This window comes from Erythrolamprus reginae, chromosome 5 (assembly GCF_031021105.1).
Source record: "Erythrolamprus reginae isolate rEryReg1 chromosome 5, rEryReg1.hap1, whole genome shotgun sequence".
NCBI classification, from domain to species: Eukaryota; Metazoa; Chordata; class Lepidosauria; order Squamata; family Dipsadidae; genus Erythrolamprus; species Erythrolamprus reginae.
The window spans coordinates 36,341,948-36,364,719 of NC_091954.1; the positions used below are offsets into that span (position 1 = coordinate 36,341,948).

The following is a 22,772-nucleotide window of genomic DNA, read 5'->3' on the forward strand; positions in this document are numbered from 1 at the left end:
AAAACAAATGAGGTCCCAGAGAACTTGGGGTGGGAAAGGCTGTTATGCTGTGCAGGGATCCTCCTGCTTTAGGAAGAATCTAAAACAGGATTGAAAGAGCAGAAGCACAGACCTATTTTATTGATCCCATCTAACTAAATAAGTAACTAGACTTAAGGAGGAAATGCATGCATTATCATTCCAGCTGCTCTCAGCTAGTCTCAAATCTTCAGGGTTACCCTGATCTTTGGGCTCGCTAATGCAGAACACAAAGACGTAACACTTCTTGTAGTGCTATTTCATCTTGTGGCAGAATGATACATTCTGATATTCAAGCTATCCCAAAGCAGGTTCCAAGGATGAGAGAACGGCAAGAACATCTTTCAGAAAGATAAGGGGGTCTGTTTGATCCTATTGTCCCTGATATTGCAGCATACCGTATTTCTTTTTAAAAATTTAAATACAAAGTTAAATAATTAAGAACTCTCACCAACCTTACAGGAGAAAATTCTGCTTCATTTCTCTAGTTGAAATGAAAGGCCACTGTCTGCCGTATAATTTTTTTAGCTTGCTCAAATTATATAAGTAGGCCTATGCATGATAATCGCCCTCTATTTCGTCTACTAGGTGTGCTGGAAGACAGATGTTGGCTAGGAAAACTGGGAGCTGTTGTCCATCACATCTGGATGATACCAAGTCAAAGGAGGCTATGCCAAGCCAATATCACTATGCTCAGTATTGTATATCGTTCTATAAGAGAGGTCTTCAAACTTGGCAACTTTATGATTTGTGGAATTCAACTCCCAAAATTCTCCAGCCAGCTATGGAAATCATATTAGTCATTTTATATATATTTTAAAATCCATAACTATTCTAAGCAGAAGAGCTCTGATCAGAGAGCATACAAGCTTAAGTCCTAGATATTATAAAACATCAGTCACATTAAAGGTTGTCTATGCAGTGATGCATAAAAATGCATACCAAAGTAATGGTACCGTGGTTGGCATTTTAGAGATACTGGATGTGTGTGTGCTGTATCCAAAAATAGCAATAGCACTAAGATTTATATATCACTTCATAGTGCTTTACAGCCCTTTCCAAACAATTTATCGACTCAGCATATTGCCCCCAACAATGAGTCTTCATTTTCTCAACCTCAGAAGGATGGGTGGCTGAGTCAACCTTGAGCTGGTCAGAATCGAACTCCTGGAATGAGCAGTGAGTTAGCCTGCAGTACTACAGGTTAACTCATAGCTACGAAAAATAATTCCTGGATATTTAATATTTATATGCCAACAGAGGCTGATATTTCTAATTGCTTTAGAAAGATGGTAATTGGTATCTTTCCCATTAGGACAGAAATTGTCAGTGCTCTACACACTGTGTACAAATTGTCAGTTTGTTTATTTTTCTTTATGAAGCTCATAGAAATAAATGAACTGCACATTCCACACATATGGGTGCATACAGATTACCTGCTTGTGTTGGATCAGTCCCTTTCTGTTTAGAAAAATGTATCCAATAGACTTGAATCAAAATGCAATATAACATTTCTGGTAATACAGTATTGAACTTTCATGACCCTAGAAAACAACTCAAAATGAGCAAAAACTATCTATGGTACGGTTATATAAATAAAGCTATTTGAGAACAGGAAAGAAAACGTAAACATTTTATTTGGCAACTTTTAGTTCAGTGAATAATGGAAAATTACAGTTGATTGGTGCTTTCCAACTCATTTAGGAGGGATGGAGCTTCGCTAACTATTTACACCGTTGTTGCAAATAATAGTTAATGCTTTAATTTGTCCTTCTTTTAAAATTGCAATTTCAAACAGCACTAGACTTGACATTTATGGTTGAAGATATTAGTTGAAGCACTTTATTTTAACAATCTCAGCTGTTAAAGGCATTTCGCAGACTGGAAGTAAAGAGAATTGTTGTCATGCATTTAGTTTGTTACGTCTCTGTTGTTATTAATGGAAGAAGTCTCACAACAGATTTCCATACTCTGTGTGTGTGTGTGTGTGTGTGTGTATAAATATGTATCATGCACTTAAGTCAATTATGATGTGCTTATAGATCACTGTAGTTCCTTTAAAGCTTGACGCAAAGAGAAAATCTTGTTTGTCCACAAAAACATGTGTGAAGGATCTTGGCGCTTGAATATTTAATTCTTGAAACTTAACAAACTTGGCTTTTCCTGCATCCCAAAAATAGACTTGAGTGAAAGAATAATCGCTTCCAAGAATAGCATACTGATAATTTTTTATCTGTAGTGGCTGGAACACCATGGAGCCCCTGGATGGCATTCTTTGTAAATCCAGAAATTTGGAGCCTGTCCATTTCATTACTTTGGAATCCCCAATGAATCTTGTTAGGCAAACATAAATATCTTCTTTCACTCTGAAGTGTTTGACGGCGTAAACATCTTCCATATCTGGAATATCCACTGGGTCAGCGAAATTGTTTGTGCCCCGGTTCCACTGATACAGGATTGGGTGTTGAGAACTGCTTGAGATGATCAGGTGAGGCTTGGTGGCTATTTCAAGATATTCCACATCGGTGTCTCTGTACCACTCGTGCAAAGACTGGTCGGAATAAAACCCATTTCCATTCCATTTGTAGATGGTGGTGATGCCAGCTTTTGAACTATCCGCTATTGCAAAGTATGCATCCTTAACAATGGTGAATGTTTCGATGTCGTTAGGTTTCCTGATCTTAAGGATCTCAATGTCCTGAATTTTGATAAATTTATTTGCGTGAATATCTCTTTTGTATATATGGGAGCCACCAAAGAGCTGGGCAACAATGATGTACAAGCGATTCTCAACAATAATCGGCTTACAGACAACCACCGAAGTCCCTGCACAAAGATCGACAAAGCGTATCATCAACTGGCATTATGACAAGGCAGCACAACATTCAGAGAAAGGAGCTGTTAATACCTGTGATGTTATCAAAATTCCTGAAGGTCCCTTCCACATGGTCCCATTGTAGAAAGATACATTTCCCGATAAAAGGCTGAGCGATCACCACATATTCATCATTCATGAATGAGAAAGTGTCCACTGACAGGGACTGATACGGCAGCTTTCGAAATACGACAAATTCTGAAAGGGTACATACTAAAAGTTGGCATTTGCTCCTTTGAATGTTATTGTAAAAAGTAGATCATTTGTTTAAGGCAGTAGTATTTTGTAAAATCTAGTTCTGCTGTTTATTAGACTTCAGTCAACAAGAAAAAAAAAAGATGAAGAGGTTTATTAGCAGGGAATAGCACTCATGCTTGACTCAAAACCAATTCTAATTAGCCTAATTCCTACTGTGGTTGTTACAGTTCATCAAGTCACATCTGACTCCTGCTGACTACAAGGATAAATCCCTGTAGTTTCCTTGGCAACATTTTGGGCAGTTGCTTGCCAATACTTTGTTCCTAGTGCAGAGTGAGAAAGAGTGCAGTTGACGGCCCGGATTCACCAAGCTGGGTTCCAGGCTTAAAGTAGGACTAGAACATTCCAGCTTTTAATTTAGCAGCTTATCCCCTAGACCAGTGATGGCGAACCTATGGCACGGGTGCCACAGGTGGCACGCGGAGCCATGTCTGCTGGCACGTGAGCCATTATCCTAGCTCAGCTCCAATGTGCATGTGTGTGCCAGTCAGCTGATTTTCAGCTCACCCGGAGGCTCTGAGAGGGCATTTTCAGCTCCCGGAGAGTCTCCGGGAGGATGGGGGTGGTGGTGTCATTTTTGCCTCTGGAACCTGGGGAAGGCAAAAAATGGGACTATCGGGTACACCAGTTTTGGAAACAGGCCATTTCAGGCCTTGGGGGGGGGGCACGGGGGAGGCCATTTTCGCCATCCCCAGGCATTGAATTATGGATGAAAATTATGAATCTAGCAGTCATGCTGATTTTTTTACAAAATATAATATTGAATGAGAAATCTTGATCTTCTCCACGCATGAGTACAAACGGAACAGTTTTGGCCAGTTAGACCCTACATAATAAAACCATCCCATATAGTTGAGCTTTCCTACCCAGCTATGCCTGTTTAACTTCTATACTACAAGGAATTTGTAGTGTCCAGCTGATTTCACACTGAGCTATCATTTGCTTCACTACGGCTTCTGAAAGTTGAGACTTCACCTGAGTCTTCCAAGAGATTGGACTGCCATTTCTCAGAAATGGTGTAAGGCAGTGATGGCGAACCTATGGCATGGGTGCCACAGGTGGCACATGGAGCCATACCTGCTGGCACACGAGCCGATGCCCTAGCTCAGCTCCAAAGTGCATGAGTGTGCCAGCCAGCTCATTTTTGGCTCTAGCCCACAGAGGCTCTGGGAGGGCAGTTTTGGCTTCCAGAGTGCCCCCAGGGGATGGGGAGGGTGTTTTTACCCCTTTCCCAGTTCCAGGGAAGCCTTTGGAGCCTGGGGAGGGCAGAACACGAGCCTACTGGGCCCACCAGAAGTTGGGAAACAGGCCATTTCCAACTCCAGAGGGCCTCTGAGGGGGACAGGGGAGCTGTTTTCTCCTTCTTCGGGCATTGAAATATAGGTGTGGGCACCCGCGCATCCGCAACAGCACACGTCCACGCTCTTTTGGCACCCGAGGGAAAAAAGGTTTGCCATCACTGGTATAGGGTTTCCTGCTTGACCGGGGGGTTGGACTAGATGCCCTATAAGGTCCCTTCCAATTCTGTTAATCTGTAATTTGTAATGTAAGTCACAGATAATCACACAAGAGGCTAAGCCAAAATTAACGGAATCTCATTCAGATTAGGTGAACCAGGTTACACAATAGATAGATGTCTATGGAGATTTTCAGTCAGCCAGGTCATAGTTATCCCAATCTGTGTGTTTTTCAAAAGGTAACTGGACTTTGTTTTTCTTTGTTTTTCTTTTGCTTTTCATCCAAGGAGCTTCTTCAGTTCAAGCAAAATAAATAAATAAAATCCAATGGCCTTTGATAAAGCATCTTTGGGGCAACTATTGTGTAGGTTTGTTCTCCTACAGACAAGGATGGAGAGATAAATCTCAACAGAGAAGAGGGTTGCAAGTTGCAGTGAATAAAAGCAGGCAATATTTGGACTAGGTAAATGTATAGATTAATCCAGTAGAAAACTGTTTGCTCCCTGAAAGAAAACACCCTTGAAGAATAACAGGGAATGAAAGAAACAGAAGACACGGTGAAGACTTACGTGTAATGATGCAATCAAATTCACTAGGAGAGAGGCTGTTGATTTTGCGTTTCTTATACTCTGGTGGATTTTCACAATAAATGTCTTCCACTGTTGCATTTGTTCTGCTTATCCATGCAATTAACCATTTCAATTTACAATCACACTTGAAAGCATTTCCTCTCAGGTCTCTAGACAGAAACAACGTTTTTGAAATGTTACAATTTAAATACATTATCATTTGTTTACAAAAACCACAGATTATTTGTTTATAATATTTTGAGATCATTATTGCATGAATAACAATGCACTTTAAGGAAGAAACCAAGCCTATATTTTTAAAAAACCCTCCGTGATTAAAAAAGCAACTGTATATTAAATTTCTTAAGAGAGAGAAGGAAGGGAAGTAAAAATCTTATAAGCATCATTCTATTATATTTCTCTTTTGTATGCGAATTATGATATTATATACATATAACACCATATGGTGGAGATTGTTATCACAATGCTGTTTTTGGTGAAAGCATCCAATTTTGCAGATGTTTTTGCGTGGATTATGAGTTATTCTTCTTGGCTTAAATTGGAGCTGAAAAAAAATCCTCTAATACAGCAAAAGAGCTTTACGCTTGCTTTCCTCTTCTCAAATGTAAAATTACTTCTTTTAATAGATTTTAGAAATGAATTATTAAATAAAAAACCCAAGAATATTAACAATATAATGTTACCTTAAACATGTTCAGATTAAAAATAGAAATTAAAAAGATCTGGAAAATAAAATTCCAAAAGAACAAGTCTAAAAACTTTGAACGTCGGTGCCAAAAAGTCTTTTCCTTGCCTCTTTCTCAAACTAACTAACCAACCAACCAACCAACAGCAATTCATAATCTGACCAACAATGCCGATCAACAATCCACTGCTCCATATCACATGTAGATATTTCTTTTCCATCTTCTCTTAGTATTCTTTAGCCAGTCTCCATACCATAAGGTCCACAATTTTTGATGTCTTGCTGCATTTGATGTCTTGCTATTTTTTTTTTTAAGGATAGAATTCTTTATTGGCCAAGTGTGATTGGACACACAAGGAATTTGTCTTTGGTGCATATGCAACAAAGACAAATTCCTTTTGTGTCCAATCACACTTGGCTAATAAAGAATTCTATTCTAAAAAAACAACAACCCCAAAACCAGAATTATCACCAAAAAAAATTCCTTTTTTCACATAATTATTCCAGAGTCATAAGATCAGTTCTGTATATTTCAACTCAAGTGTGACAATAACAGGGCTTAAATCCTTCATAATTCAAATCATACGAATTAATATTACAAGTCCAAAATATATCTCCTACAAAAGGCAATTGCAACTAATATTTTATCAAATAATTGCTGTGGTGTCGAATAAGCAAAATGTTCTTTTTTTTGTTAAAAACTCATTTTAAGTTTACAGGAAACAAATTTATAACAACTTTCCATGTGATGTTTCAGCTCATTATTCTAGATGTCATATAAATAATATCAATTTTATTAATGTCCTTTTTAAAAGCAAAAGTATCTTCAAATGTTGTGGCTCCTCTTTCATACTAAAATAAGAAGAGCCAAGTTCAGGAAATTAAATCCAAGTGATTTAGATAGATGATACTTGGGTACACATCCTTCTCATTATAAGCCTAGCTCATTTTATTCTTCTCAGTTATCTGGATCTTGATAGACATATTTTGCTTTCTCTGCAACCATAAATATGTTTCCAGATGCTACAGAAAATGACTGTTCTCCATGTAGTTTTAGTTTATTGCACGCATTTCAGCCCATTTTCTGCTGGAACACTGGGAACACTTTACTGAGGGGATGTCTGTCTCATTTTGAACATTTCTTGTAATCATTACGTTATTTGGTTCGCCATCACTGGTCTAGTGATTAAGGCACCAGGAGACTGTGAGTTCTTGTCCTACCTTAGCCACAAAGACAGCTTGGTAACTTTGGGCCAGTTGCTCTCTCCCAGCCCTAAGAAGAAAATGACAAACCACTTCCCAAAACCTTTGTCATGGAAACTACAGTCCAGGGAGCTACCAGGAGTCAATACTAACTCAAAGGACCCTAATACACAAACATAAAGCTGTGCATAAAAGTTAAATGGACAGATTGCTGCCTTTCATCCAGATGCAGGCTTGGGAAAGAGAGAAGCAGGTGTCAGAAAGAGAAAATGAGGTGTCAGGGGGCCTTCCACTACACAAATAGGCCTTCACTTCACGTCTTGCCTAACTGTGAATGAAGCACACTTAATTGTCCCTTGGCTGTTTAGTATATTTAGAATATTTTACCTCTAATTCTAACAGAATCCAAAGGGAAATAATGGTGCAATAATGACTGGCCTGGATTAATCATTGCAGTTGGAAGTGATTCACCCTTGCCTCCTTTCTGGCTTCAGGTAAGACTACAATTCAAATAAATGGCTCTTTGGCCTTGGCCAGGGGTCGGCAACCTTAAACACTCAAAGAACCATCTGGACCAGTTTCCCACTGAAAAGAAAACACTGGGAGCTACAAAACCCTTTTGACATCAAAAATCAAGTTAACATTGCATATATTGTTGGGATTTTTTTTTACCTTTATGCTATAAAAAACTATAGGATGTTGCATTTATGAAATCAATGACCTGTTACAGGGAAAATATATTTTTTATTTCTGTATGCAACAAAAACATTCTGAACTCTGGAAAAAAAGATGGGTTGAAAAGCTCAATAAATCAAATGCTGGCGAGTGTCGCACATTGGCAGTTGTGACACATATTTTGAGTGACAGTGAACCGCAGCACATGGTTGAAAGAGCCACATGTGGCTCCAGAGCCGTGGGTTGAAGACCCCAGACCTTGGCCATATTCTAAAAGGGGAAATATGTTTAACAATCATTAATAGTCCAGAGCCAGTTAAGTCTGCTTCATTTACAGGTAGGCAAGATGTGAGGTGAAGGCACACTTGTGCCATGAAAAATTGCAAGAAAAAGATATGTGATTTCCTGTAAGAATTTTCGAATGCAAATTCTTCCAACAGTTTGCCATATGTTCCATGCCTCTCAATGTCCAAGAAGTAATGGGGGGGGGGGGGGGAATTCCCTGGTAGGGCCTGGCTTCCTGATTTCACTGCCGCAGCTTTTATCGGTGCAGAGCAAATTGTTTAAAGCAGCTGGCTTTCTTGACAGTGGGAATGGCTGTGGCTAAATGAGCTCGCGGAAAACAGCTAATGCTCTCAGCAGAGATGGCTGGGAAATTCATTCCATTCCCATTTCTACGAAAGCTTACACAGATTGCAATTTTCAAGCATATGAAGTAATTTTTTTCTCTTTCTCTCTCCCTTCTTTCCATTCTCTTTTGCAGGGCGATTTGTACACTATTTAAAAATGCACCCAGATATAATTTTTTAGAAATCTGCCTATGAGATAGGTTTGTCACAAAAACACATTATTGTAAGGGATATTCTTGTTTTAGATGTTCTACAGCACCTTTCCACAATCTGGGCAACTCCAGCATATTTGGAAGCTGACAGCTTGCAGAAAACTGCCTTCAGAAATGCTCTTAAATGGGGGAGGGGGGGGAGACTACTAGATAATTGATAATAAATGGATATAAAATGGATAATTTCAGCCTCATTGTATGAGCAGTTATTCCATAATAAGTATCTGTGAGCCTTTTCTTCTTCTTCTTCTTTCCATTCATAATGGGAATATCAAAAAGGGTTTCTTACACATTTGTTAGTGAATCCAATCCTTTGAATATGTCTTTAGGGAGCGTTTGGAGGTTATTGTTTGCAAGACTCCTGTAAAAAATATAATTAGGGTTAGATTAATCTTGGATTCTTTCTTTCTTTCCCTTTTGACAAATCACTAGGATAGCAAATAATGGCACAAGCATTGCTGTGTGATTCACTATTGTAATTACAGTAGTTGTAATAGTAATATTGTAATATGAAATGTGTTTACTTATTATAACTCAAAAAGCACAATTCTTGTTTAAATATTACATCCACACACTCCATTGTTCCAAACTCTCTGCTGTCTTGCCAAACTCTTAACCACAATCCTTGTATTTTTACCAATAAAGGAGAATATTTGTAGCTCAGGGTTGAAACGATGGATCTTTTGGTGCTCTCTGAGCCTGCTGGCTTTCTTGCAGACATTTCATTACCCAAACTAGGTAACATCATCAGTGCTCTGATGATATCACCCAGTTTGGGTAATAAAATGTCTGCAGGAAAACAAGCAAGCTCAGAGAGCATCAAGGATCCCTTGTGGTTTTGTTGTTATTGTTAACAATGAAAAAAGGTTTCAGGGTATTTTAAGCATTCTCTGTCCTTCAATTCTACCTTAATAGCAGTTCTACCTGCAGAATAGTAAAACCTCAACAACTTTAACATGTGTTGACTTCAACTCCCAGAATTCCTCAGCCAGTATGTTGAGAAATACTGCTCAAGAATATCAGTTGCATAGTTTTGTAGCCATGGCTTGTCTCACAGACATCTATGATCGCCCTCAAATTGTTTTCCACCCATGGATGCCCTTCCACTAGCATGGAAGGTTTCCATCCCATCATAACCTTCCAGGGTAGTCCGAGAAAACAATAACAGTAATACATTTGCTGTCATCATGCTGTTTATTATTCATAGTTTTAAATGGGAAGAAAAGATGACTAAACAATATATTATGCAAAAAAAAAAAAGCCTGCATAACATTGTCTCAGTTCCAACATATTACTGAAGGTCTGTCCACAGGCCAATTCCAAGGATTTGATTTTTTGTAATTCCTTTATTAGCAAAATATCCTAATACTAGTAATAGTTCCACTATTTAAGAGTTTTTGGGCTCACTTTGTCTTTTTTGAACAAAAATAATGGTAAAACGTCTCTGGAGTTGATCTCAACTGCTGGTGAATAGTTGGAGACTTCAAGGACCCCAATCCTATCTTCCCATGGGCAAAACTAGGTTTAGGGTACTTTGGATTGGTGGGTAATATTTTTACAACTAATTCCTGAGCATTCTGTGGACTATGGACCATTTTTTCAAGCACATAATGTTCTTGAAATCTGAACAATAGAAAATACCAAATAATAATATCGGCTTGCAGGTATCCAGGACAAGTTATATACATCATAATGCAACTGTGCAAATGATGCAATTGCATTCATCACATTAAGGACATGTCACATCATTTTGATGAAGTGGTGATGCATGCAACAATAGTTGCTCCCTTGCTCCTACAAGGTGCTCACAATTGTGGGTGGTTTTTGGTCATTAGTTAAGAAGCAAACTGGTAACAGAGGTCTTCATTGTTGGAGCATAATTTGGCTACTTCTCAAAATAATTTTAATTTTAAAAGAGATGAACATTCCAATCTGGCTCTCTTTTGAATACTTCATCTCTAACATGTCCCTTCCTGCCACCCCCCACCAAAACGCTTGAGTTAAAAAAATCTGCAGGGCCTGGCTACAACATGTTTTTCAGCTCCACGGAGGCATTTGATCCATTGATGAATAACCAGACATTTAATAAATTAAAAAGATTTACTGTACTTGGATTAACATTCAAACTAAAAATCTCAATCCTATCCCTTTCACCTTGGAGTCTAATCTATTAAGAAGCCCATCTGTGCTCTTGGTCGCCCTTTTTGGGCTCTATATAATTGTAAAAAGGCCCTCCTCTTCTTCTGTCAATTATTGGATCAAAGGAATCTGCTGAGCCAATATTAGAAAGCACCTTGGGGCAGAGTCACTACAGCAAAGAAAAAAGCTGCAGGGAGCCACTTCTCTCTGTGTGTCCCTGCTCAGAACTTAAGAGTTCCCCATTGCTAATGGTGAAGAGAGGACCAGCAAGCTATGAGTCAGCTGGAAGGAGAATGACAGTGATGAAGTTTCTCCCCTTACTGTGCCTTTGTGTGTATTACAATAAATACACACAGATGCATAGCCTCCAAGTCAGCAACAATGGTAACCAGGAGGCCCCAAACGCTCCTATATCCACAGAGAACACAACTCTCATTGGATGCAATGGCGGTCTACTTCTTAATAAAGGCAAGTAGGATGGCATTGATTGTGAACAATTCGTGCACATAGCAGCCTGGGAGGTGACCACAGGATGGGTTCATGGGGTGGTTTTGACCTCTTGGAAAGAAGGGGTGATCCCACCAACCTTGGAGGAGGAGGAGGAGGTATACCACTCTTCAAGAAGTCATGGCTGGATCCTTACCTGCTGGAGGATTATCAGTCAATTTTCAATTTTCCCTTTCTGGCAAAGGTTGTAGAAAGGGTGGGTTGCTTGACAGCTACAGAGGATCTTAGAAGGAACACATTATCTGGACCCATTCCAGGCACAGTACAGAGGCAGCACTGGTCACACTTGATGGAACTATAATGGTATATCCATCCTAGAGCTCCAAGATCTCTTAGCTACTTTCAATACCATCAACTACAGCATCCTTCTGCTGCAGAAGTTAGGAGCGAGAGGCACTATGCTCAAATGATACCTCTCTTTCCTCAGCAGCCAGTTTCACTCAGTCTTGATGGGAGTGGAGAAGATCAACTCCATGGCTTCTCTTGACTAGAGTGCCACACAACTAACTGTCCCCGTTCCCATTCAATATCTATGTGAAACCACTGGGCAAGGACATCCACCAATTCATGGTGCAATAATACCAGTATGGTGACAGTACTTTACATCTCAATACAAAGAGCTATTGGTATTGGCAGTGTCTGGAGGCTGTTAAGATGGGACAGAACAGACTTCAGCTCAATCCTATTAAGACTGATTGACTGTGGTTGTTGATGTCAGCATTTTTGGTTTGGGATGATGCTGTGCTTCCCCAGTCAAGACTGGTTGAGTAACTTGGGAGTCCTTCTGGGCTCACAGTTCCTGCTTAAGGCCAGATGTCAGTTTTGGGCAGGTGAAGCTTTGCAGATGTTTCTCTTGCGTGCCACTTCACCCCTTCCTCAATCAGAAGGTTCTTTAGCCAGTCATTCATACCCTAGTTATCTCACAATTGGATTAATACAAAGCGCTCTACATGGAGATCACCCAGAAGCTCCAGCTGGTTCAGAATGCAGCAGTACAAGCACTAACAGATACCTCTTGGTACGCCTAGGTGTCACCATTGCTACGTAAGGTTCATTGACTTCCAGTTGGCTTCCAGGTGCAATTCAACTTGAGGACTTATGAAGTCCTCTATACAATAGGGCCCAGATATGTAAGAGCCTGCTTAACTCCAACTATTTCTGCCCACCCAGTATATTCCAGCAGAAAAGGTGCTCTCCACGTCTTCTCCTTGTGCAACCTAGGAAGTTTACCCTCTCTGTGGCATTATTCCCCAGAAATAAGGCTACATCCTCACTCCTGGGCTTCTGGAAAGATTAGAAAACCTGGATCGGTCCCAAGTCTGGGGCTGAAGTTTATTACTTGTTCAAAGGTACCTGTTTTGTTTTGTTGCTTTTGCTATCTATTTAGTTTGGGGACCTGTGTAATTTAATGCCTTCAGATACTTTTATACTTTCCCTGGTTTTGTACATGGGAGTTGGATGAACAATACATTTAAACAAACAAACATACTTACAAGTGAATTAAGGACTTCAGCCCGCGAAAAGAAGTGTTGGAAACTGATTTGATGATGTTGTTTTCTATAAACCTGTAATGGGGTTACAAACACAACTGGTCAAAAATGTCTTCAGCTCAGGCATTCAACTCACTCAATAAATAAATAAATCTTGGACCATAAATATTTCAACTCACAAATATTCCAGATGAGGAAGGCCCATGAAAGCATCGCTACTAATGGTATCAAATGTGTTTGCAGTAAATAATCTGTAGAAAGAAATATTAGACAAATAATAATGTGCCATGGTCTTATATATATTTACATAGATTGTTCACAGAGCTTGATTATTTTTAGAGGTGAGGATTATATTTCCTACTCTGCTATGTCCTAAAAAATGAAATATACATACACATAGAGTCTAGATTATCTTTCTCCAACCTTACACCCTCCAAGATGTGTTACAACTACATTTCCTAGGATTAGCTAGCTGATCTAGTTGTTCAAAACATAAATATACCTTATAATATACATGAAAGTGTAATTATGTTTACTAAATATGCCATAATTTAAACAATTGACATTTCATACAACTCCACAATGTCTCCTTCAAAGTTCTAGAGTTTGCCTTTACAAGAAATAAATGCACTGCAGACAGAAATATCGTTTCAAAATTATATTTTCCTCTAAAGCTTGAAGATGAATGCAAATTGCTGCAATTTACATAATAGCAGCTCCCATTTGAGAGTGCCAACACTATTCTCAGCTGCATATGGACTTTTTGCAAGGATAAGCATTGCTATTCATTCCAACAAAAGGAACATATTTAGGCCCACATCAAGCCCACGAAATGGTGTGGGGGATTTTTTCTCCTTAAATGAGCCACAAATCCATGTGTTTTTGATGAACATCAACTCTATATCTTTTTTTGCAGGGGGGGGGGAGGGAGATAAAGGTAAAAGTTTCCCTGTCTATTTGTGTTTGACTCTACAGAGCATGGTGCTCATCTCTGTTTCTTGGCCAAGGGGGCCAACTTTGTGTCTGTGAGGTGGGTTGGATTGAGACCTACCCTGAGCCACCTTGTTGGCTTGTACAGTGGTACCTCTACTTACAAATGTAATTCGTTCCGTGACCAGGTTCTTAAGTAGAAAAGTTTGTAAGAAGAAGCAATTTTTCCCATAGGAATCAATGTAAAAACAAATAATGTGTGCGATTGGGGCAACCACAGAGAGGATGGAGACCCTGTTTCCTCCCAGGAGATTCCTAGAGAGGCCCCATGGAGGCTTCTCCCTGCCTTTTCCGGTTACAGTTTCGGAGGCTTGGGTTTGTAAGTAGAAAATGGTTCTTGAGAAGAGGCAAAAAAAATCTTGAATACCCGATTCTTATCTAGAAAAGTTGGTAAGTAGAGGCATTCTTGGGTAGAGGTACCACTGTATCTCTAAAAGGGCACTAGAATTCAGGGTCTTCTGGTTTCTATGTAGATATCCTATACACAGAATAGGATATTGATTAGGGTTGCTATTTTGAGCTGTAAAAATCCAGATCACCACTAGAATGCAGCAAGGAGGTCATACCCTGGTCCCTCTAGATATTTGCAACTCTAACAGAGTCTGCTACCTGCTTTCCTCAATCTGGTTCTTTGAGGTTAAACTTTTGCTTCTCACTTAGGCTCAAGAACGTTCCTTTCCCCACCAAACAAGGAATTTAAACGAGAAAAGGCTCTAGCAGATTATTTTTAACCTTTTAATGCTCATAAAGGATATGGAAATGAAATGCTTACATGTACTGCATTTCATTTATTTCATTAGTTTATAGGCTGCTCCAGCTGTGAATAACTGAGAAATGTACAACCCACCTCTGTAAGTATCGAAGATGGAAAAGTACAATCCTCCCCAATTCATACTTTATCATGATATCGTACATGCTTCTATAGAGTTATAGAAATTTTTCCAAAAATATGATGGGGTCAGATTAGAGATGTAATTAATCACATTTAAGCAATAACATATAGCCCTACATAGCACAAAAAGTATCTAACTTCACCCCGTAAGGAAGTCTCAACTGAATGAAGGGGTTATAACTATTTCTATTTTTAGCAAATGTTCCTATCAATATATTTGCACATGAAACGGCTTTTTGCAACGCATCTCCGAGACCGCCTTCTGCCGCACGAATTCCAGCGACCGGTTAGGTCCCACAGAGTTGGCCTTCTCCGGGTCCCGTCGACGAAACAATGTCGTCTGGTGGGACCCAGGGGAAGAGCCTTCTCTGTGGCGGCCCCAACCCTCTGGGATCAACTCTCCCAGGAGATCAGGATTGCCCCCACCTTCCTTGCCTTTAGCAAACTTCCCCCGGGCCGTTTCCCATTTTACGCAAGGTTTGTCTGAGATGTATGATTGTTTTTTATACTAAGGGTTTTAAATTGCTTTTTATTGTTGGATTTGTACCGTGTTTTGTGTTGTGAGCCGCTCCGAGTCTCCGGAGAGGGGCGGCATACAAATCTAATAAATAATAAAATAATCATAAATAACATGCTATTTAAACCAATGGACCAATGTAAGTTACATGATTGATGGAGTAATATTTTAATGTTTTTCTGCACCACTACAGCTATTATCTTCTTCATTATTAAACGTGATATATTAAATTTAAGCACCATTTTCTCTGATAATTCCTTTGTACTTAAGTCTAAGAAAATTATATTAAATAAAATATAATTTAAAGAGTTACTACATAAATTAAAGTAAGCAAGGTTTTAAGAAAGTTCTTTATAACTTTATAAGATTATGATCAGTAGAGTTTTTTTAAATGCATACTTTTGTTAAATCCGACTGAATTTCTATAAAGGATATCCTAAAAAATGCAGTTTCAAAGTTTTTTTAAAAAAACATTAAATATATACTTCCAAATGAAAGATATTAAGACTTTTTGTTATAGTTTTATGTATAGATCAAAGATCGAGATACATAATGGGGCTACATTTAAAACATAGCAATGGAAATAAAAATACTGTAGTGAAGTAGTGTTTTATTTTAAAATGTTCTTGAAGCATTAATCTCTACTATTCATCACTGAAAGGAAAGAAAATTTGGTTCTGGCCATCATCCAGATGTCCAGATGCTACTGGTAGTAGAATTTTACTTCATTCCCTCCCTGCTTGATGATTTTTATCTTAGTCACTTATCCTTTGTTTTATCAGATCTATCAATTCTCAATGAGATCATAGATCAATTGCAGCCATGGATGGATATTGTTTCGGTCAACCATTCTGCAATTCCCTCATTCAGTGATGCACTCAGGATTAAGATGATTCTTCACAAGATAGGCAATACAAGATATTACAAGATATCTTCCTTCCTTCCTTCCTTCCCTCCCTTCCTAGAAGTTCGGTATAAACCTGTCTTACTCATTGCCCAGAAGGCCTTTAGATTCCAAACTGCTCCTTAAAAACCCATTGAAGAAGCCATCTATGTTTCTCCAGAACCGTAAAGCCTACAAACTTGAAGCTTAGCACATATGTTTCTTTTGGCTTCTAGGTGCTCACTAAACTAAAAAAGGTTTTTCAAAATGACCATCAGATCGTTAATTATTTCTTATATTAACACACTCTGATGTTAAGGCGTTAGACCTTCTATTTCCCCTTTCTACCTGAAAAGAGCTCTGTTCCAACTGGCAGTGGCCATAGGTAGCACATGATTAATCTGGCCTATGGGCTGGGAGTTTAGACATTCTACTCCATGCTAAGGAGTTCAGTTTCATAACAAAACACGAGTATCCAGCTACTAGTTTGAAATATAAGAGAAAGCGCAGAGAAGGAAACATGCTGCTCCCTAATAGTAAAATGAATATTATGGAGAATGTATATGTCTCCTGATTTTGGAAGCCTTTCCCCCCAATTTTGTAACCTTCGATGTGTATTCAGTGGGTTGCCATAAGGTATTTCCTCTCCTTTTGTGTGCCTGTTTTTTAATTGCGACTTAATATGGACCAAACTGTACCTCTTGATATGTTCAGGGCTAATCTCAGCCTTTCCATTGGGAGAAGGGGATTTTTGAAAACCCTCTCACCTTTTTCATACTTATGGTTTTAAAAAATAGTTTAGACTCAATCAGGAAGCAGGAACTAACTACAGGTAATCCTTGACTTAGAACAGTTTGTTTAGTGCCTCTTCAGAGTTACAATGGTACTGGGGAAAAAGGGATTCATGGCCATTTTTCACAGTTGCAACACCCCCATGGTCACATGATCAAAATTCAGATACTTGGCAACTGGTTCGCATTTATGACGGTTGCAGTGCCTTGGGATCATGTGACTTTTGTGACTTTCTGACAAGTAGTTAATGGGGAATCCAGATTCACTTAACAGTCATGTTAGTAACTTAACGAATGCTATGATTCACTTAACAACAGTGGCAAGAAAAGTCATAAAATGGGGCAAAACTCATTTAACAAATGTTTCACTTAGCAACAAAAAATTTGTGCTCAATTGTGGTTGTAATTCAAGGACTACCTGTACAAATGTTAACTCTTGCTCACATTTTTTGTGTTCCTGATATCTCCATTTAGATGTAGCTCCCTTTTAAAAGTACCCTTGTCTTTTTCTGTTATAATTGTTATCAGTCTTCATCAAGCTAATGCCCTCCTGGGATCTTGGGACAATATCTTTAAACAGCCAACATGAAGATGTCAGTTAGGGGTATATGGGAGCTATAGATGCCAAGTCAAAGAAGTCCTATACTGTACATTCCTTGGGAATTACATTGTGCCTTGCCACCACAGTTTCAATATTCTGAACATGCTTTTCGGGGGGGGGGGGAGGGAATAGGAAGTAGGAGCAGTAGTTCACCAATGCAGAAATGAGAACATCACAAAGTACAAATGTAAATGGCTTCAAAAGCCCACCTCTCCCTTTAATAACAACCTTCCTTTCCAAAGATCACAAAGGAGCTAGTATTTTGCATTGAATGGAGAGAATATGAATCAGAAATAATGTGGCATCATCTACAAAACTAAGGTGAGAAAATTGGTATCCTGAGATGCCCCAGAATATCACGTTACAGATCATAAATATCAAACAATCCGCATTTCTCAAGTTGCCAATGAGGCTTTGAACTCAAATTGTACATTTATATATCAGAGGTACAATTAATATCTACTCACAATAAAATGTACAATTTCCATCTACAAAAAGGTCACAACAAAGCCTACTGGCATGGCACACTCATGACTAAGTAGCCACCAAGGACCTTTCCTTTACAGAGAAACATATCTTTTTTCAACATCTTTTTTCTTCCCCACAGGATAAGGTGAGATTCTTGCCCTATTCCCAATTATGTTCGTTTTATTCTGCAAAAGATCTGGGAGAAACCTTATAGTTCCCATGGTAACTATATTTATTCGTTTGTTTGGGATTCAAACCACAGCTGAGTGCACACTCCTTCTGATCAGCTCCCAATATACAAGGTGAGAAAGAAAAGGGCATCACCTCACTGACAGTGTATCAGCATCAGAAGTGGATAATGATCAGTCAGACATAATGCTTAACGTTAAAGCAAAATTATACCTTGGGCCAATTTATACACGATGTGTGAAACTGCATATTTAAGGCTCTTCTTAAAAACAGAAGTTGTTTTTTTCCTGACAGGTCTCTGAATCAGATGTGTCTCCATTTATGGACTATGTTTTCCCACAGAACTTGTTTCTTTTTTCTTCAGAATCAAAGGATGCTAACCGAAGAAATATTTCTCAGCTGGCTTTATTGCAACCAACAGCTTTCAATTCACAAACAGGAAGGCTCTATCCCTATCACTGGCATGAAACTTGTTTATAAAATTAAAACAGTTCCTTTCTGAGAGAAGCAAGTTTGTTTAATCAGCCACAACTCTGAATGTTCAACAGCGCTAATCCTGAAAGTGTAGAGAAATGATTTATGATGAGCCATTTATCCAGCCTCAGAAAAGACGGTACATGGTACATGACAGAACGGTACACTATATGGGAATATAGTGTCACTGCCCTAACTAGAATTGACATTTATGAAATTAAGCATCCTAATAAGAGCAGCGGTAATGCTAAAAGCAGATTCTAATCAGAAACTACAAGAACAAATCTATACAGTGAAGAAAAAAATACAAATCTAATAAATCTGCATACAAATTTAATAAATTATTATTATTATTATTATCATCATCATTATTATTATTATTATCATTATTATTATAATCAATTATGATAATCTGCTCGGTATATGACACACCTTTCCTTACTTCCACTGGAAACACTAGGTGCATTTTGTTATATAATAGCTGTGCGCTAGCTCCTCCACATAAAACAAGTCATGGTGTGGTACTTAAAAAGCCCGTCAGCTGAGTGTTTTGTGTATTTTTTTTTAAAGACACCCATATATATTTTTTAAGACACCCGTTTCATAACAAGCAATCACCATATAAACCGTTTTCTCACAGAAGTTGCAGATTGGGCGAGAAGATGAAACTCCGTTCTGGGATTTTGGTGAAAGCGGACCTCACGAAGGATCTGGAAAAGGAAAAACGGGGAGGTGGATGGGGGAAGAACAGAAAGAAAGCGAATCAGAGGTCAACAGCACCGGCATAGCCGGGAGTCGTTTTGTCACTTGGGGCTGGTTACCTGTCCCGTCCCCCCAACGCCACCTTCCCGTCAACAGGAGTGACAATTTCCAGCGGGAGAAGTTCGCCGCCACCGAGAAAACAGACGGCGCCGCGTTAAGAGAAACGCGCAGGGGGATCCAACTTCTAGTCCCTACCCCCCCTCCCTTTCCCGCTCTTCTTTCTTCTCCATCCCGGCTCCCTTTTGCAATCCCAGCGGGTCTTCCCGCCGGACAGAGAGCCCCCTCCCCAACAAGACCCACTACGCGATCCACCACCTCCCCAAGTGCTTGCAGCCGCCTTACAGGGAGGTGATGTCGGGCGGCACGGTGCGCGGGATGGCCCGGGCGTTCTCACAGAGCGCGTTATCTTTGGTACAAGCACAGGAAGCCGGGCAGGCGGTCTTGCCCGGTCTGCTCCCTTCGGTCAGCAACAGGGCGGAGAAAAGGCACAGGACCACCGCCGAGGGTCTCCCAAGAGGTCGCCGGCCGGCTCGGCCCATCCTTCGGATCCCTTCTGGTTCCGGCCAGTTGGAAGGAGGAGGACGAGAGGAAGAAGCGGAGCCCGAATCATGAACGGACAGGCGGGAACCTCCGCGTTGTTGTTGTTGTTGCTGCTGTTTTTTTTTTTTTATCGGGCTGAGGGAGACCTGCGCGCAGAGCCCGGAGGAGACGGCTTCCCCTTCATCCCTCCTGCCCGGCTCCCGTTCTCCTCATCGTCAGCCCTTCTGCTCTTCTCCTCTTTCTTTCCCCGCGCTGTCGGGGGCAGCTGAGAGGCTCCCAGCCGATCAGCCGTCGGTTGTTTGGGGATCCGCCAGGCAGCCGTGAGGGGCGAGAGGAACCTGAGGGAAAACGGGGGAGGAGGAGGAGAAGGGCGGGGGAACCCAACTAGCTGGAGAGGCGAAAGAGCGGAAAAAAAGGAGAAGGGGAAGAAAGAGACTCGCATCCCCGCGAAACGCGTACACACACACAACACACACGCGCGCACACACCACACACACTGAGGCGCGCGCGCGGTGGCTCCTGCTGCTGCTACCGCTCTGCTGCTGCTGCTCGGGGTTGCAAAGTGTGACGCACGCCGCGGAGCCGAGGCACGGCTTTCACTTTACTTAGGGGAGGCCCTCTTCTCGCGGCCAAAAATAGGACCACCTCTTGCTTGGCTGGTGGCGGCGGTTGCGTGGGCGGGCGGGGGGGGCTTCGTGGGAGGAGGAGAAGGAGGGAAGCAAGCAAGCAGGCGAGGAGGAGGAGGATCTCTCTCTCCACCCGCGCCAATGTTCCCTTGAGGGGAAGGAATCGGCCTTTGCATCTGCCAGGCGACAACCGAAGAAAGCCGGGTTGGCGTGGAGGAAAGAAAGCGAGGGAAAGCATCCAAAAGGGCGGCGTGGAAGCGCGCGCGCGCGTTTGTGTGTGGGGGTGTATTTTAATAAAAATACACGGTTGGCGTAGGTGTGCGTGTGTGGTCTGTGATTTCATTGCACACGCTGGCGGGGAGCAAGCTGCAAAAACAAACGGACGCCGCGGACACAAACGCGCAGCTTCTTATTTTATTAATCAACCGAGCGTTATCTGCAAGCGGCCACGTTCAAACAAACCCCAAACCGGCGACATGCAAACGTTTCTCGTCTTCTTTCCCGTCCTTAACGTGCGATAGTTGGACTTCGAGGCGAGCTGAACCTGTGCTACTCTATTTTGAAAACATATTTTATAGGAACCGGTGTAGAAAGATAGGAATCAAGGGAAGTGCGAAATGTAGCCATAATGTGTTGAATGGAACCGTTTCAGGCTCCCCACAATATTTTCGCTGGGCATCTAACACATTAAAAGAAAAAATTGTTGCATCACACTGAAAAAAAGCTGTTAAAAATAATAATTATTTCATTCCAAATGCCGGGCTAATTCCTACTAAATAACTTATTTTAGGACTCGTGGTTCTCAACCTTTCTAATGCTGCGACCCCTTAATACAGTTCCTCATATTGTGGTGACCCCCAACCATAAGTCTAGCCCCAATTCTGAATGGCAGGAAGGTGGTTTACAGTGGACACCCCCACTGTAAACACCTCATTGATCAGATTGTAAAAATATGTTCCACGGTGACAGAACAGATGCTTTAGTTATTATAATAATAATTTATTAGATTTGTATGCTGCCCCTATCCGAGAACTCCCAAGTTCCTAGCACCATGGTCGTTTGACCCCCAAAGGGGTCCCAAGTCCCAACCCCCAGGTTGAGAACCACTGTGCTAAGGAGATCCCCTGAGCATTTTGCAAAGATTTAACATGGTATCTTCGTATCTGTGATTCCCCCATCGTTGTCTCTGACTATTTCTGGCTTGGCTGCTGGGTACCCTAAAATTGCAAAATAAAAAAAAATAAAGCAATGGTTTCATTTGTTTCAGTTTTTTCAAATCTCTGTCTCCCACCTCCCCAGAACCTCTTCTCATGAAGGTTTAGCAGTTACAGGCAATATAGAGCAAGCTGGCTGAGGAATTTTGGGAATTGAAGTCCACCTATCCAAGTTGCTGAGGTGGAGAAACACTGCTATAGAGTGGTCATATCTTAGTTGCTTAGTATCTCCTACACAAAATGAACTGTAGAAGTGTAGACAGGAGAGGTTACCACTGAATGAACTCTGTTCGTTGCACTCCTTCTGACAAAAGGAGTCTCCTTTAACCAGACAATGTTGCTTGACAGGGCCTAGGAGAAGAGCCTTCTCTGTGTGGGGCCCGGCTCTCTTGAATCAGCTTCCCCTGGAAATTCTCACTGCCCCCACCCTCCTTCCCTTCTGTAAGAGTCTTAAGACTGTGTCACCAGGCATGGAGCAATTAGCCCCCTGGCCAACGAAATGAGATATATGTTGTATGATTGAACCGGTATGATTGTTTTTAAATATTGGATTTTTAGATTGTAATTTTAAATTTCATAAGATTTGCCATTGTACTGTATTGTTATATGCTGTGATTGCCCCGAGGCCTCAGAGAAGGGCGGCATACAAATCAAATAATCAATCAATCAATGGATTGGTTGGCTCACCCAGTTCTTAGAATTTCGCTTAGTGGCAGTCAAAACCGTTTACAAGTAGTCCTCAACTTACGATCACAATGAACCCAAAATTTAGAATCCCTAGGGAGTTGGGTGGCATAAAAATCAATCAATCAACTAAGAAATATAAACGTTGCTAAGTGAGAAATGTGTTCAGTTTTGCCTCATTTTATAACTTTCCCTGCCACAGTTCTTTAGTGAATCACTGCAGTCGGAAATTAATAACTTGGTTGTTAAGTGAATCTAATTTCCCCATTGACTTGCTTGTCAGAAGGTCTCAAAAAGGGGGTACCAGACCCTGGCACATTGCAACATCATAAATGTGAGTCAGTTGTCAAGCATCTGAATGGAATATCACATAACTATGGGGATGTTGCAGCAGCAGTTATAA

At 40.5% G+C, this 22,772-nt stretch overlaps 1 protein-coding gene across 5 annotated transcripts; it reads right to left on the bottom strand.

The window, feature by feature from the left end:
• Positions 1 to 1,637: 1,637 nt before the first annotated feature.
• On the bottom strand, positions 1,638 to 20,531 carry LGI1 (leucine rich glioma inactivated 1). 5 transcript variants are annotated; one of them, XM_070752366.1, is made up of 8 exons: positions 19,648 to 20,531; positions 19,182 to 19,253; positions 12,918 to 12,989; positions 12,742 to 12,813; positions 8,892 to 8,963; positions 5,178 to 5,347; positions 2,927 to 3,091; positions 1,638 to 2,844 (listed from the first exon to the last, which is right to left on the bottom strand). In XM_070752366.1, exons 1-8 carry the CDS (start codon positions 19,842 to 19,844, stop codon positions 2,027 to 2,029), a joined length of 1,638 nt encoding a protein of 545 aa, XP_070608467.1. In that variant the 5' UTR covers positions 19,845 to 20,531; the 3' UTR covers positions 1,638 to 2,026. The 5 variants fall into 5 exon arrangements, with proteins under 5 accessions (XP_070608467.1, XP_070608468.1, XP_070608469.1 ...); XM_070752367.1 differs by having other exon boundaries at positions 18,976 to 19,253; positions 19,648 to 20,416; XM_070752368.1 differs by having other exon boundaries at positions 19,162 to 19,253; positions 19,648 to 20,102.
• Between the last annotated feature and the right edge of the window lie 2,241 nt (positions 20,532 to 22,772).

Excerpts from the sequence above, each read along its gene's own strand:
- LGI1 (XM_070752366.1), bottom strand. The coding sequence starts at position 19,844 with ATGGGCCGAGCCGGCCGGCGACCTCTTGGGAGACCCTCGGCGGTGGTC. Across the intron at positions 19,254-19,647 it reads CCGCCCGACATCACCTCCCT|ATCCTTCGTGAGGTCCGCTT; the intron begins GTAAGGCGGCTG and ends TTCCTTTTCCAG. Across the intron at positions 12,814-12,917 it reads CTTCCTCATCTGGAATATTT|GTTTATAGAAAACAACATCA; the intron begins GTGAGTTGAAAT and ends ACCCCATTACAG.